This window comes from Moschus berezovskii, chromosome 24 (assembly GCF_049115385.1).
Source record: "Moschus berezovskii isolate FMDL1 chromosome 24, NW_MosBer_1.0, whole genome shotgun sequence".
Lineage (NCBI taxonomy): Eukaryota > Metazoa > Chordata > Mammalia > Artiodactyla > Moschidae > Moschus > Moschus berezovskii.
The window spans coordinates 54,369,828-54,384,633 of record NC_142483.1 but is presented as its reverse complement, the minus strand read 5'-3'; the positions used below and the strand labels follow the sequence as shown (position 1 = coordinate 54,384,633).

Here is a 14,806-nt window from a genome sequence, read left to right as displayed (position 1 = left end):
GAGCCACACGGGATGTTCTGTTATCATTGAACTCTGCTTTCCCTTGGCACCAGCACCCGCAGTGGGTCTAAAGTTGTCAGAGCTGGGAGTTCCCTGGTGGTCTATTGGTTAGTACTCTGTGCCGTCACTGCTAGGGCCCGAGTTCAATTCCTGGTTGGGGAACTAAGATCCTGCAAGCAGTGCAGCACAACCAAAAAAATATATATATATATATATAGGGTTGTTAGAGCTGGTGGCATTCCTTCTCTCTCTTGGGATTAGATATGCCTTTGAAGTTCAACATTTCTGATTTTGGAAAGTTTATACTGTGAAACAGCACCACAAAATAATGAAAATTAGCAGTTCTGAAGTGAAATATGTAAAAACTCACCGTAAATGGTATAGATAAAAATTAGAGAGAGATCATTTTCACGCCAGTTCAGTTTTTGCTGCCACACAGCATACATAGAAACTTTTGGTTTCCAGAGTCTCTTGGATTTGGGGGGACTGCAGAATGGGATTCTGGGCTTGTACGGGGACTCCCTGTGTTCGTTTCACTGGTGTTTGGATGGCACCTCTGGCAGTCCCATGGCACCCCACTCCAGTGCTCTTGCCTGGAAAATCCCATGGATGGAGGAGCCTGGTAGGCTGCAATCCATGGGGCTGTTAGGAGTCGGACACGACTGAGCGACTTCACTTTCACTTTTTTCACTTTTCTGGCAGTCCCTCCTCTTTATGCTGTCCGCCTCTGGAGTCATCCCTAGTGGCTTTTCTCCCGTCCACCCTTGGAAAAATCTGGCAACCGCTACCAAGCACACGAAAGCCAGGCCTTGCTTCCTTGCTTCTCCTCTGGGGCCCCCCTTCAGCCTTCCCTTGACTTCCACCAAGCAGAGTAGACCTGTGCTCCTAGCCCCACATCACCCGGCTCCCTGGTGTCCATCCCCACACACTGGCCTTCCGTGTAGGTTTGGGGGGGTGTGTGTGTGTTTTTCAATTTCATTGGAGTACACCTGTTTTACAGTTTGTTTCTGCTGTACAGCCAAGTGGATCAGCTACGTGTTTACATATATCCCCCTTTTTGTGGATTTCCGTCTCATTTAGGGCACCTCAGAACGTTGAGTTCCTGTGCCATACAGTAGGTTCTTGTTAGTTATCTATTTTATACACAGTATCAGTAGCGTGTATATGTCAGTCCCAATTCATCCCACCCCCACCCCATCTCAGAGTCCATACATTGGTTCTCTACTTCTGTGTGTGTGTTTCTGTTTTGCAAATAAGAGGTTTGGTCTTCTTGACACGTGAGTGGAGGCTGACTCTAACATCAAGTTCTTAAAAAGGCTTACTATCCACACTTGAAAGTAGGGTTTTTTTTTTCTTTCTGATAGGTCAAAGTAGCAATTGAATCTATTACCAAATGGAAAATTCTGGGCTTTGTAAAGAGCAATGTGAAGGATATTCGCTGCAGCATTGCTTGCGAGTTTTCCAAAATCAGGAAGCAACATTAAAATCATATCAGTGGGTACTAATTAAATAAGTCACGGTATATCCACAGAACAGCAGTAAAATAGGCAGCTGGGCCCAGAACAGTCTCCAGGTTAATACACTTAAGTGAAAAAGTCTGGTATAATGCTCTCCTATTTGTGTCTTAGAATATAGCAGGTTTTGGGTGATTACACAAAAATGTAGAAACAACTGAGCTGTTGGGGCAGATTTTTTAAAAAATGTTTTGTATATTTTTGCATTAAAAATGCACATATTTTGAAAAGTTTCCAACTCCTTTTCCCCAATAAGAGGGTAGCTTGTCCCCCGCTGGACTCTGCTGTCTTGAGCCAGTGGTGATGGTGTCAGGAGGGTCCAAGATTCCTTTCTTCACTTCCCAGGCTCCCTGAGGCCACAGCTTAGCGGCTGGCCGCACGTGGTTGGAGATGCAGGAGAGCTTGTACGGATCTGAGAGTCCGGGTTTCCAGTCTGTTTTTCCCTCAGTCGAGTAAAGCTTGGTTTCCGTGTTGTTGAAGAGACTTGGTTTCGTGGCTTGGCTTGACTCCTTGAACATGGTTTACCATTTTTTAATAGGAGAGGCTGCTGAGTGTCACGAACAGATCAGGCTTCTGGTTGTCACCAGCCCGCCTCCCCGCTGTAGCCTCCCAGTGTCTGGAGGGGCGGGTGGAGACCTCCTGGCTACGCCTGAGTTTGTGGGAGGCTGGAGGCTGCATGTCCTCAGTTCATTTTAAGGGCTGCCAAAAAAACCTCCAAATGTAAGTTGTTATTTCCGTCGGGGCATCTAGACAGTGAGAGGCCCCTTCATCTTTGCCAGTCATGCTTCTCGCTGATGTATGTAGTTGTGTTTTACCCTGGAGTTCCACAGTGTGTGTGTGTGTCCCTTGTTGTATCGCACGTTGTATAAAACGGTAGATTCCATGTGCACGCCGACTTGTTCATTAACCGAGCACTTAATTTAAGCCCTGCCTAAGGTAAACCTGCCTGCTTGGTATTTTTACTTATTTTTTCTCTAACCTCCCCCCACCCACCCCCCTTCCTCTCCTGCTGGGCTCACATTCCTGGGTCTTTGTCTCCGCCTGGTATTTTAGAAATTTTGGGAGAGGAAGGCAGTGGGTGGGGCTTTCTGGAAGCTGGGGGCAGGGAAGAGGGTGGTCACTTGCAGGGTCAGAGGTCAGGCCTGCTCCATTCAGCTGGGGCAGCCAGATTGTCGCCATGTGGGGGGGAGGGGGCGTGTCCGAGCATCTGCCCGGGAAGCCCTGAAGGGGCAGCTCAGGCCCTGGAATTCCTGCCGCCAGAGGCCTGCTCCCTCCCTCCTCCCCGAGCCACAGTTCATGGCCTCTGCCACATTTCTTTCTGCCTGTGGCCCCTCTGAACAGCCCTCCAGTTTATTCTTTCAGAATAGCCTTAAATAAGCCGGTCCAGAGAGACTCGCACCCACGCACACCCACGTGCATCCTGCCTGCTCACTGAGTCTCACTCACAGGGTCCAGAATTGTTGGGTTTTGACTTTAGAACCTGTGAGGCGAATGAGGTGTGGAGCTTCTGAATGGAGTGACGTCCCTCCAAAGTTTTACTCTAATAGAAAGTTTACAGTATGTGATCATCAAGTTTTTTTGGTTTTAGATAGTGTGTTCTTGAAAAAAATCAAGAGTTGGCTGGGGCTCCGTGACAGCCTAGAGGAGAGGGACGGGATGGGAGGTGGGAGGGAGGTTCACGAGGGAGGGGACACATGTACACCTATAGCAGACTCACATCGATGTATGGCGGAAACCACGATATTGTAAAGCAGTTATCTTTCAAGTAATAAATTTAAAAATCAGCAGTTGAATAAAAGCATTGCTGGGGCTCTGCTTTGACCTTCCTTTAAAAAAAATTTTTTTTTCCCCCATGTCACACAGCATATGGGACCCTAATCCCCCCTCCAGGTATCAAACCCACAACCCCCCGCCTGCATCCCTGCTTTGGAAGCAGAAGTCTTAGCCACTGGACCACCAGGGAAGTCCTCCCTGCTGTTCATGTCACCCGCAGCCCTGTGACCAGTAGTTAGCGTGGAACTGCAGAAGCACTGGCACTTGGAAAGCAGAGTATGTTAGAGCTACACTGATCCCATGTGAAACACTGTCAGGCCTCCCCTCTCTGCCTAGGATCTCTTCTGGCCTCACCGCTTGTAGGAGCCTATTTATTTGCTTATTTCTGGCTGCACTTTGTAGCACATGGGCTCTTAGTTCCCCAACCAGGGATTGAACTCAAGCCCACTGTAGTCGAAGCTTGGAGTCTTAACCACGAGACCACCGGCGAAGTCTCTGCAAGATTCTTTGAAACCCACCATTTGTGGGATCTCTTCCCCCGGACAGCATCATTCGTGTATGCTCCAGAGTTTGCAAACTTAAAAGCCCAGAAAAATCACCTTAATACCTTGCAGTTGAACGACTGGCACCTGGAGGCTGGCTTCCGGCTCAGCCCAGAATTCTCTGGTTTGTGGCATTGAGTCCCCAGAGATAATAGGGTTCCTGGGAGTTCTGGAGTGGAAGGGCTTTCCTGAGGTCCCTGGTCAGACACCGCATGCTCCATACAAGGAACTGAAACCGAGACAGGTGACTGGATAGCAGGTGTCCTGGCAGGCCGGTGGTAGTGCCAGGCTCAGGCTGACAGCCTAACGTTCTTCCCCACTTGGCAGGAGCCCGCAGATCTAAGAAAGCAGGCAGACACCAGTCATCCATCCCCCTCCCCCCCCAAAATAAAGGTGGATCCTGAGCAGAGGTGTTTGATTAGAGGAGCTGTTTGGTAAGAGGAAGGAGCCTTCTGCTGGGAGGTTTTCACACTTCACATTAGCAGGAGTGATCCCTTTATTCCCGTGACAAATGGAAGGAGCAGAGGGGAGGGATGTTGTTCAGGCCAGAGAAGTGCTTTAGCAGAACTTCATAAATACAGAGCATCCAGGAATTTCCCTACATTTATTTATTTAGCGTTTTTTGGTTCAGATCTCAGGCTGGCTTGGGAATTTTAAATTTATCAAATGAGAAAGATTACATCTCTAAATGGTAGGCCTTTTTCAAAAAGCAATTGGCCTTCACGGAGGCAAGAGCCTCCTGGACTCGACTTCTGGGGAAGTACCACATTCGACAAGTTACAAACCCGATCACATTTCCTGCCTGAGAAAGGGGGTCTAGAAAACTTGCTGGATCACAGCCATTTCTTCCAAGCAGGAATTTGATATACTTAGTCTTTCCTTTTTCCCTATTCTTGGATCCCAGACAGAGAAGAAGCACCCTAACCTCTCCTGGGTCACGTGCTCCTCTGAGTGGAGCGGCCTGTTTGCCCGACAGCCGCTTGGGGGCATCATTTCCTAATGGACATGCTCCACCCACAGTAAATAGAGCGAGATGACCCGGCCCGTGCAGGATGGGACGTGCAGTATAATAGGAACTTACCTGGGTCTCAGGGCAACCCCCATCTCTTCTTCTACCTCACGATACTCTGCTTCCAGAATCTCCTGGTCCTGAGTGTTACCCCCTTGGTGACACCTTGGCAGGTGCTTTGTGCCCTGGATAGGTCGCCAGAACTCTGTGTTGGGAGCAGCCCTTGCTACCTGTGTGGCCTCTTCTCCTGGGCATTGAGTACTGCGGATGTGAAAGCCACCCTCCCCCACCCTCCCCTCCAAACACTCAAACTGCTTCCCTGCCTGTTGGCTGGCTTCCCCTCAACCACCCCCCCCCGCCCCCCCACAGTGTAACAGGCAAACTGAAGCCCTACTCTTGTAAGCAAGCCAGCAAACATTTACAGACAGTGGTGCCGAGGGCCAACTCTGGGGAGGGATGCGAAGGAACTGGCCCCATGCCGAGGAGCTTTTGCTATTGAGAGTTGGGTGTTTATCAGCAGGTGGAGGTGGTGCCAAGCCTTCTGCCCCTCCCAGCACTGGGGGGGAGCCCCAGGGCGGCACAGAGCATTGCATAAAGCAGCTCTGTCAAGCTCCAGCTGCCTCCCAGGAGGGTCAACTCCTGGGAACAACTTGGCAGGAAAGAGAAAGCCAAGAAGCTGGCTGGCTTTACCATGAGCCTCTGGCCTTCGTTACAGAAATGGAAGCCCTCACCTTGCTTAAGTGCTTCTCGATGGAGAAGGTGGCAGCGGGCTGTAGTGGGTGGGTGTTTGATCCTGGTCCCCTGCCTGGCTTCCCAGCCCAGAGCCTGGGATGGCAAGACCTAGGAGACATACTCTTGGAACTGTCTCTGGTTAGGATTAGGGAAGTCTCTGATGGCGGGAGGATCGTTTTGTTTCTTTGTTTCTTGGCCTTCCAAGCAGCTCAGTCATGGCTGTGAATGAAACTGAGGGAGCTGGTTGATTTTTGTGTCGGGGTGGAGGGGAGCAGCTTGTCCTCAGGGTGGACTGCGGCGCTCCCCCTCCCATGGGAGGTGCGTGTGTCTTGTGGGGGTCTGCGCGGCAGAGCATCCCGCACGCCGCTAACGCCTGCGCCTGTCTGGTCCCCAGGTCCTGCACCTGTACTGTGACACCTGCTCCGTGCCCATCTGCCGCGAGTGTACGCTGGGCCGGCACGGCGGCCACAGCTTCGTCTACCTCCAGGAGGCGCTGCAGGACTCGCGGGCCCTCACCATCCAGCTGCTGGCCGACGCCCAGCAAGGCCGCCAGGCCATCCAGGTCAGTCCCTCCCCACCCTTCACCCGTCTCCCCGGTTCTTCCTGGCCCAGAACACCTTTCCCACCCCCCTTGCAGACGTGTGCAGCTGTTTGGGTGTGCCACGGGACAGTGACCCAGATGAGCCCACGTGACAGGCAGCAGCAGTCACATGAGGGCGGAGGGGCAGGGCATGGAGACCTCAGAGTCTCATGAAGATGACAGTGACGTGACTTGAGTTTGCAAGTTTCCCATCCAAGTTCCTCTCTCCCGCCTTCCCCCAACCCCCGCCCCAATCTAATGGACATGAGCCTGCTTCAGTCAGAACTGTAGGAAGACTGTGTCCTCATCCTGCTACCCAGATTGGCTTACAGGTGAGAAGAGAAATAAGTGAGCATGGGAAATTTCATATAAGGTTCAGAGTCTCAGACTTCCCTGGGAGCCAAATAAGGTCATGTAGGAAGGGATACATATAACTTTGGGACTCAGGAAAGTTTGCTTACATAGGCACTAATAGTGTCGCCTGATCCAGGTTGACAGGGTTTTAGGAAAATTAAAAAATCAGGTTGTTTTCCTTGTCTGGTAGGATAAACTTGAAAGTCAAACATTACTAATCCTAGAGCAGAAATGGAATAGGAAACTGTTTAGAATGTGAATTATTTTTTAAAATAATATTTTTGGAGGGAGATGGTAAAGAGTCGATCATGCTCTAGGGAAGAAGGATACTTTAGGATTTTAGTAAGTTTCTCAGCAACTGTCAACATTTCTATGCGTGATACTGAAGTAATCTTTCTGCTGAGTCAGGTTATCAGACTCGTGAAAGTACAACACTCTGGGAAAGATTGAGGGCAGGAGGAAAATGGAATGACAGAGGGTGAGATGGTTTGATGGCCTCACCCACTTGATGGACGTGAGTCTGAGCAAACTCCGGGAGATGGTGAAGGACAGGGAAGCCTGGCAGGCTGCAATCTGTGGGATTGCAAAGAGGCGGACACAGCTTAGCAACTGAACAACAACAAATGTAAAGTGAGAATTTCATAAAGGTTTTCCCTGGGGCCAACCATAGTTTGGATCAGGAATATAGTTGCCTTCCACATAAGACAGCCTTGATTCTTTACTTACTTTTTCATCACATTTAAGATGCCATTAATTGTAAGATACACATTTATTTTGTGTACAACCAAGAAAGGAAAAAATCCCACTGACAATGTTAAGATGAATCATAGTTCTCATGTCTGCTGTGGTGGCCTTTATCGGTGACACTTGCTTCTGTCTTATCTTCTGACTATCAGGCCACTTTAAATACCTGTCATCAGGTCACCGCTGTTCTCCACGCAGACATCACTAATCGCTTTTGGCACTCTTCTCAGTGAAACCCAGATTTGGCCTCAGGCTCTCCTCGGTACTAAGTGGCCGCCACTCAACAGTCAGCTGGCATCACTGACTTCCCTGCCCAGATTGAGATCCTCAACTTCAAGTGTTTGATTGAATATGTTATCATGTGAAGACAGCCTTTTTTTCCTCAAGTGCCATGCTTGTCCAGTGATCTTCCTTCTTTCCTCCCTCCCCTGTCCCCAATATTTATTTTTGGTTGTGCTGGATCTTAGTTGCAGCACATGGGATCTTTAGTTTTGGCATGTGGGATCTAGGTCCCCGACCAGGGGTCGAACCAGGCCCCCTGCATCAGGAGTACAAAGTCCCAGCTGTTGGACCACCAGGGAAGCCCCTCTTCTTCTTCCTTTTTAAATTAATTAATTTATTTTAGTTGGAGGATTACTTTACAATATTGTGGTGGTTTTTGCCGTACACCGACGTGACTTAGCCACGGTGCAGACTTCTTTTTTATATCAAGTGTGAGTTTCTGTTTTCCGAGCTTCCCCAACCCTTTCACCCACTGCCATCTGCCAACCCATCTGCCTCTTGTGTCCTTCAAGTGCTTTGCATAGAGAATGGGAACTAGTTAAGCAGGTCCTGGTCTGCACACCTTGGAGTGCAGTGCTTGCCTGAAAGTTATATAGGATTTGGAGAAGAAAGATCGATTTGGTCTCTTCATACCGAGCTTTTATGCCTTTGGGAATGGGGACAACTCAAATTACAGCCAGAGCTTTGCTCCCCTTCTACCTGTTTTGGGCTTCCCTGGTGGCTTGGCTGGTAAAGAATCCTCCTGCAGTACGGGAGACCTAGGTTCAATCCCTTGGTTGGGAGGATCCCTTGGAGAAGGGAAAGGCTACCCACTCCAGTATTCTGGCCTGGAGAGTTCCATGGACTATATAGTCCATGGGGTCACAAAGAGTCAAACACGACTGAGCGACTTTCACTTCGCTTCACTTTTACCTGTTTGGAAAATGGAAGAAATACTCCTATCACAGGGTAGGAGAGCCAAATCCAAGGGGAGAAATCACTGAGAGCAGCCTGGCGGGGAGACAGTAGGGTGGGCGGTTGAACAGACCCTCACCGTCCATGCAAAGGGTGGAAGGTGGTCACTGCCCTCTGGCCAGTTCTTGGGCTGTAGGAAAGTGCGCCTATTATTTCCATTTCTTCTGATTTTAATGGAAAATCAGTTTGGTAAGTCATGTGGCATTAATATAAACCTAAAGGTCTGTCTAGTCAAGGCTCTGGTTTTTCCTGTGGTCATGTATGGATGTGAGAGTTGGACTGTGAAGAAAGCTGATCTCTGAAGAATTGATGCTTTTGAACTGTGGTGCTGGAGAAGACTCTTGAGAGTCCCTTGGACTGCAAGGAGATCCAACCAGTCCATTCTAAAGGAGATCAATCCTGGGTGTTCATTGGAAGGACTGATCTGAAGCTGAAACTCCAGTCCTTTGGCCACCTCATGCAAAGAGTTGACTCACTGGAAAAGACTCTGATGCTGGGAGGGATTGGGGGCGGGAGGAGACGGGGACGATAGAGAATGAGATGGCTGGATGGCATCACCGACTCGATGGACATGAGTTTGAGTGAACTCTGGGAGTTGGTGATGGACAGGGAGGCCTGGCGTGCTGTGATTCATGGGGTCGCAGAGAGTCAGACACGACTGAGCGACTGAACTGACTGACTGAAGGCAGCTTGATGCCTTTGCTTACCATCGGGGAGGCATTTTAAAATGTTACCGACATAGGCGTGGTTGGCTCAGTGATATAGACGAGGACATCCGCTCTGTGCTAATTAATACCCTGCACCTCTGGAAACCGGGCATCCCCGTTACTGGTGTGCCAGCCCGCCCTTCGGTGGTCACGCCGTCCGAGGCAGGGGCTGCAGTGTTTGGAACAGCATGTCTGGAACCGTTTCCTCCTCTTGACTCCTGTTCTCATCAGCAGCTCTTTTCCTCTCCTGGTCGCAGATGTTGGCTCCAGCATCCAGCTGTTGCCCCTCCCAGAGTCAGCTGGGCCCTGGGGTGTCCCTCCCCACACTTCTGTTCCCAGTAACCCCTACTTTTCTTTGTTCTCAGACACCTGGGAGTGGTCGCTGCTGACCGAAGTTACTCTCCCAATGCTCAGGGTGCCTTTTGCCCTAGCAGTCTCTACTTCCTGTACAGCTGAATTCCCTGCATTAAATTGTCCCTGTTTAAATGTCTAGTGAGGTTTCTCTTTTTCTGAATCAGTCCCGACTGACAAACCTGAGATGTTTTGAAAGCTACTGACTCTGTTATATCTCTGCTCTGCTCATGCACACACTTGATTGATCAGTCTTTTCTCTTCAGGGTAATTTGGATACATCCATCTATTTCAGCTTGTCAGCTACTGTATTAGTTTCTTTGGGCTGCTATAAACTGGGTGACTTACAGCTGCTGCTGCTGCTAAGTCGCTTCAGTTGTGTCCGACTCTGTGCGACCCCATAGACAGAAGCCCACCAGGCTACCCCGTCCCTGGGATTCTCCAGGCAAAAACACTGGAGTGGGTTGCCATTTCCTTCTCCAATGCATGAAAGTGAAAAGTGAAAGAGAAGTCGCTCAGTTGTGTCCGACCCATAGTGACCCCACGGACTGCAGCCCACCAGGCTCCTCCGTCCATGGGATTTTCCAGGCAAGAGTACTGGAGTGGGGTGCCATTGCCTTCTCCAGACTTACAGCAATACGAGTTTATTTTTTCGAGGTTCTGGAGGATCTAAGTCAGAAACCAAGGTATCACTAAGGCTGTGCTCCTTGTAAAGACTTTAGGGAAGAACCTTGTCTTGCTTCTTCCTGCCTCACTTCCGGTTTCTGCCTCTGTCCGCGCATGGCCCTCTGAGCCTCCCCGGTGGCTCAGATGGTAAAGAATCTGCCCGCATTGGTGGAGACCTGAGTTCGATCCTTGGGTTGGAAAGATCCCCTGGAGAAGGCAATGGCAACCCACTCTATTATTCTTGCCTGGAGAATTCCATTGACAGAGGAGGCTGGTGGGCTACAGTCTGTGGGGTTACAAAGAGGTACGACTGAGCAACTGACTCTTTGACTTTTCACTTTCTCCCAGTCCTGTATGGTAAGTCATTGGATTTAGGGCTCAGGCTAGTCTGCTGTGACCTCATCTTAAACAGTAACATTTGCAAAGACCTTATTCCCTAGTTAAGACATTTCCTGCAGTTTCAGGCACATCTGAATTTGGCAGGACAGTGTCTAACCCATTGCAGTCATGGGTGGGTGTTCTTTACTTGCAATTTTAGTGAAGGAGGTGATACCTGAGCTGAGTTTTGGAATCTTGGGGTGACTTTAGAGGTGAAAGCCATCCCAGGTGATGGATAGCCTGTGAGGCATCCAGATCAGCCAGGTACCAGCTCTGATCCACTCAGTTGGTCCTTAGGCCTCCTGGGGATGTCTGCTATGTCTGGTTTGGGGGCAGCTGCATGGGGTTCCCATACCATTAATGTGTCTTCCAACTGAGAGCGTGAAGGGTGGTCAGTTAGGGGTCTCAATTATAAGTGACTGAATGAATTGTAGCTGATTGTTGTTGTTTAGTCTTCTAAGTTGTCGTCTGATTGTTTTTCAACCCCATGGACTGTACTCCACCAGGGAATTCCCTGGCAAGAATACTGGAGTGGGTTTCCATCCCCTTCTTCCGGTGATCTTCTTGACCCAGGGATTGAACCCACGTCCCCTGCAGATTCTTTACTGCTAAGCCACCAGGGAAGCCCTTGTCACAACTGGTTAGCTGAGCGCTTGGTCCTGAAAGTAAGGTTGGTCATGTATTGTTTGATTCCATTGTCTGAAATACCCAGAATAAATGGATCTATAGGGATAGTAGGTGTTGGATGCCGCAGGGTGCGGGAGGGGAGATGGCAAACAATTGCCTCCTGGGCATGGACGCTTCCCTTTGGGTAAAGATGGTTCCGGCGCCAGACTGTGGCAGTGACTGCACCATGTTGCATGTGCTGAGTGTCTCTTGTGGGATCACATCTCAAGGGAGGAGGTATGAACAGGCCTACTTACTTGTATGATGTGGCTAAGGGGGTGAAGGGAGAGGATGGTTGCGCCTTTGTCGCAGGGGCTTATCAGCTCGGCACTGTTATTAGTAGCCATATTTGACTCCAGGCCAGGGTCTGGATCCAGCTCTTCCCATTTATTGTTCTGCACTTTTCCCATATTCACCCCAAAGTTGGAGAAGGCCAGGAACACGCCTGAGACCTTAGAAACTAGTAGGAGGTGGAGTTGGGATCTGAACGAACCTGGGTTTCTGAACCCCAGGACGGGTGCCAGCCGTGGATGCGTTCCACGTCCCAGAAAGCTCCTGTGCCAGGCACACGGTTGACTGTTCACCTGCAGCTGATTGCTGAGCCCAGGCAGGATCCAGACCCTTAAGGCCTCCCTGGGCGCCTCCTGATCTGGGCCATCTGCTCTAAAGCCAGTTGGAATATCAGCAGTCGGTTTGGAATCCCTGATTTAATACCTCAGTATCTCCAATCCTTGTGGCTTCTCAAGACACGTCATGTAATATTCATGAAAACACCAGGCCTTCTGTCTGGATTAATTTTTTATGAGCAATACTACGTCTGATTAAACGGGCTGATTTACTGGGGGCTGGTGGTACAGGGTAGGGGCATGGCGGGGGCAGGGATGGGCTCTGGCAAGCTTTGTCTGGCCACAGGTGTGGCTTTTCGGGTGGGTACAACACTGGTCCCAGTTTGCCCTTGGCATTGCTTCTGAGCTGGGCTGCAGCCTGTGGCACGCCTCCCTCCAGGGACTTGCTTGGCCTTCAGGGTTTCCCCCAGGTAGGGACCCGGGCCGGAAAGCCTGCAGGAAGTCACTGGCATGCCTGGAGTGACTTTCACATCTGACCCTCCGTCCCCAGTTTGAGGCTGGGACCCGGCTACAGTGGTTTCACAGTGTCGGAGTATCTCTTAACAATCCTGACATTCACTGTGGAGGTGCCATTTCTCATACAAAGAAACCCAGCCCTTGCCCAGCAGCTCCTCCAGTTACATGTCAGACAGAATCCCTTCTTTCTCCCAACGCCCACTCTCTTTCCAAGGATGGGGACCACGAGGCCTGGGTGGGGGACCACGGCATTCATTTTTCAGGGCTGAAGAGAAGCAGCCTTAAGTGTTGCGTGTGGGGAGTGAAGGTCTTTCTCGTGCTCTGAGTTTGCTTTTGGTTTTGCAGCTGAGCATCGAGCAGGCCCAGACGGTTGCAGAGCAGGTGGAGATGAAGGCAAAGGTGGTGCAGTCGGAGGTCAAAGCTGTGACTGCGAGACACAAGAAGGCCCTGGAGGAGCGGGAGTGTGAGCTGCTGTGGAAGGTAACTGAGGGTTCCCCACCCCACCCTGGGCCAGCTCGGCAGCCGCGTGTCCTCTGTGAGCCACGGCAGGACAGTGAGTGTTCTGATATCATCCCCCGGACCCTGGCTCCAACTTTCGAATAGTCTGCAGAAAGATGCTGCTGCTAAGTCGCTTCAGTTGTGTCCGACTCTGTGCAGCCCCATAGACAGCAGCCTACCGGGCTCCTCTGTCCCTGGGATTCTCCAGGCAAGAACACTGGAGTGGCTTGCCATTTCCTTCTTGCAGAAAGATGCAGGTGTGTCTAGACATTGCTGGTGCTCTCCGAGCAGAAAGACTCCTTTCAGAAGTAGTCAGGTCCCTGAGATTGGATGGAGTCTTGGGTTTTCTTAACACTTTTTTAATTTTTGACATATGGGATCTTAATTCCCCAACCAGGGATAGAAGCCACACCCCCTACAGGAGTAGCCCTGGGAGTGCGAGTCCTAACCACTGGGGCTTCCTCTAGTTGCGGGGGGGGGCGCTACTCTTCTCTGCAGTTTGGGGGTTTCTCTTGTTACAGAGCACAGTCTCTAGGCGCATGGCCTTAATTCAGTAGTTGCAGCTCGTGGGCTCTAGACCTGAGCTAAGTAGTCGTGGTGCATGGGTTTAGTTGCCCCAAGGCATGTGAGATCGTCCTGGATCAGGGATTGAACCCATGTCCCCTGCATTGGCAGGCAGATGCCTGTCAGCTGGGCCACTAGGCAGTCTGACAGCATCTTGATTTCTGAAGATGATCCTCGTCAATTTCCTATGCCCTAAAACAGTGAATTGTGCCGGCCTTTTGGAAGGCTGCGTTGGCTTCTGCATTGCCCCTTCCTGTCTGCTTTCTGCCTTCTCGGGTCTCTCAAGGAATATGGCTCTGCTCCCTTTTGGCAGGAGAGTCCTCAGGTAGAAACGGTCCAAGAGTTCATTCACACAGTTTATTCGGGGACCTCTGTGGGCCTGCCACAGTTTGCAGACACTCCGATGTCCCCAGTCTGTCGGTCCCATGCCACCCACGAATGTTAATTATAACCGAAAGGGGCCCCCTTCTTGCAACCTGAGAGCTCTGTGGTGAACTCTGCCACAAACTTGCTCTTCTGGATTTGTGGATGAAAAGGCCTTTGTGTGCGGGGGTTTCTGCAGACCTCACCTTAGTTCCCCTCCCTCTGGTGGGCCCAACTCGCATCCTCCGCCCTCGCAGGGCAGTGCTCTTTCAGGAGGACTAGAGAGCGCGCGCTTTACCGTAGGAGAAGCAGATTGAGAAGCAGAGTCTGTCTCTTCTTCATGTAAGCAGCTTCTTGTTTACTTGCCTAAAAACTCACTCTTGGATGACCCAAAATCAGCTTGCTCGTTGTGGACACACAGCAGTCACAGCAGTCCTATTCATCTTTGCTCGAGTACCTTGCCCCAGATCCTGGGGGAGTCTGCCTTCTCCACTAATTACTAACTTTTCTGCTCCCTGCTGCCTGTCCCTGCCTGGGCACCTTTGTGTAACGTTTTCTTTCTGTGCATCTTGGTTACTGAAAATACTTGAGTGCTGGGGTCCCAGCTTTACACATCTGGATGCCCCTTCTTTCCTGTGCCTTACACATTTCCCGCCACACAGTTGAGGGATCAGAACTGAGGCCCAGAGATAAGGTCCAGAGCGACAACAGAGGACATGACTTCTCTTTGGTCCGCACCTGGGCCTCTGCACGCACGTCCTTCCAGAGTGGACAGATGAATGTGCAGGAATCGGGTTCAGAATCATGTTATCCACCCCACAGGGAAATCAGATTAAATCCAGCCCTTCCACCGGTGAACCTTTTTCTACAGTGGACACTCTGGGCTTTCAGGTCAGTTAGGCACTCAGAAGCCACAGTCCTCTCTGCAGAACAGTGCAGACTAGCCGGGCAGCTGGTTTATTCTCCTCACGGAGCAAAACGCTTAAACTTGGAGGAATCTCCAGTTCTCTCATGCGAAAGAAAGGAGAAATGGCTGTTTCTTCAGTC

General features: G+C 50.5%; 1 protein-coding gene across 1 annotated transcript in view; it reads left to right on the top strand.

Moving 5' to 3' along the window:
• TRIM71 (tripartite motif containing 71) overlaps nucleotides 1-14,806 on the top strand; it is a 60,779-nt gene that overhangs the window by 42,729 nt on the left and 3,244 nt on the right. The window contains exons 2-3 of the mRNA XM_055413381.2: nucleotides 5,965-6,132; nucleotides 12,680-12,814. Coding sequence (XP_055269356.1) covers nucleotides 5,965-6,132; nucleotides 12,680-12,814 — 303 coding nt within the window. The remainder of the gene's footprint in view (nucleotides 1-5,964; nucleotides 6,133-12,679; nucleotides 12,815-14,806) is intronic.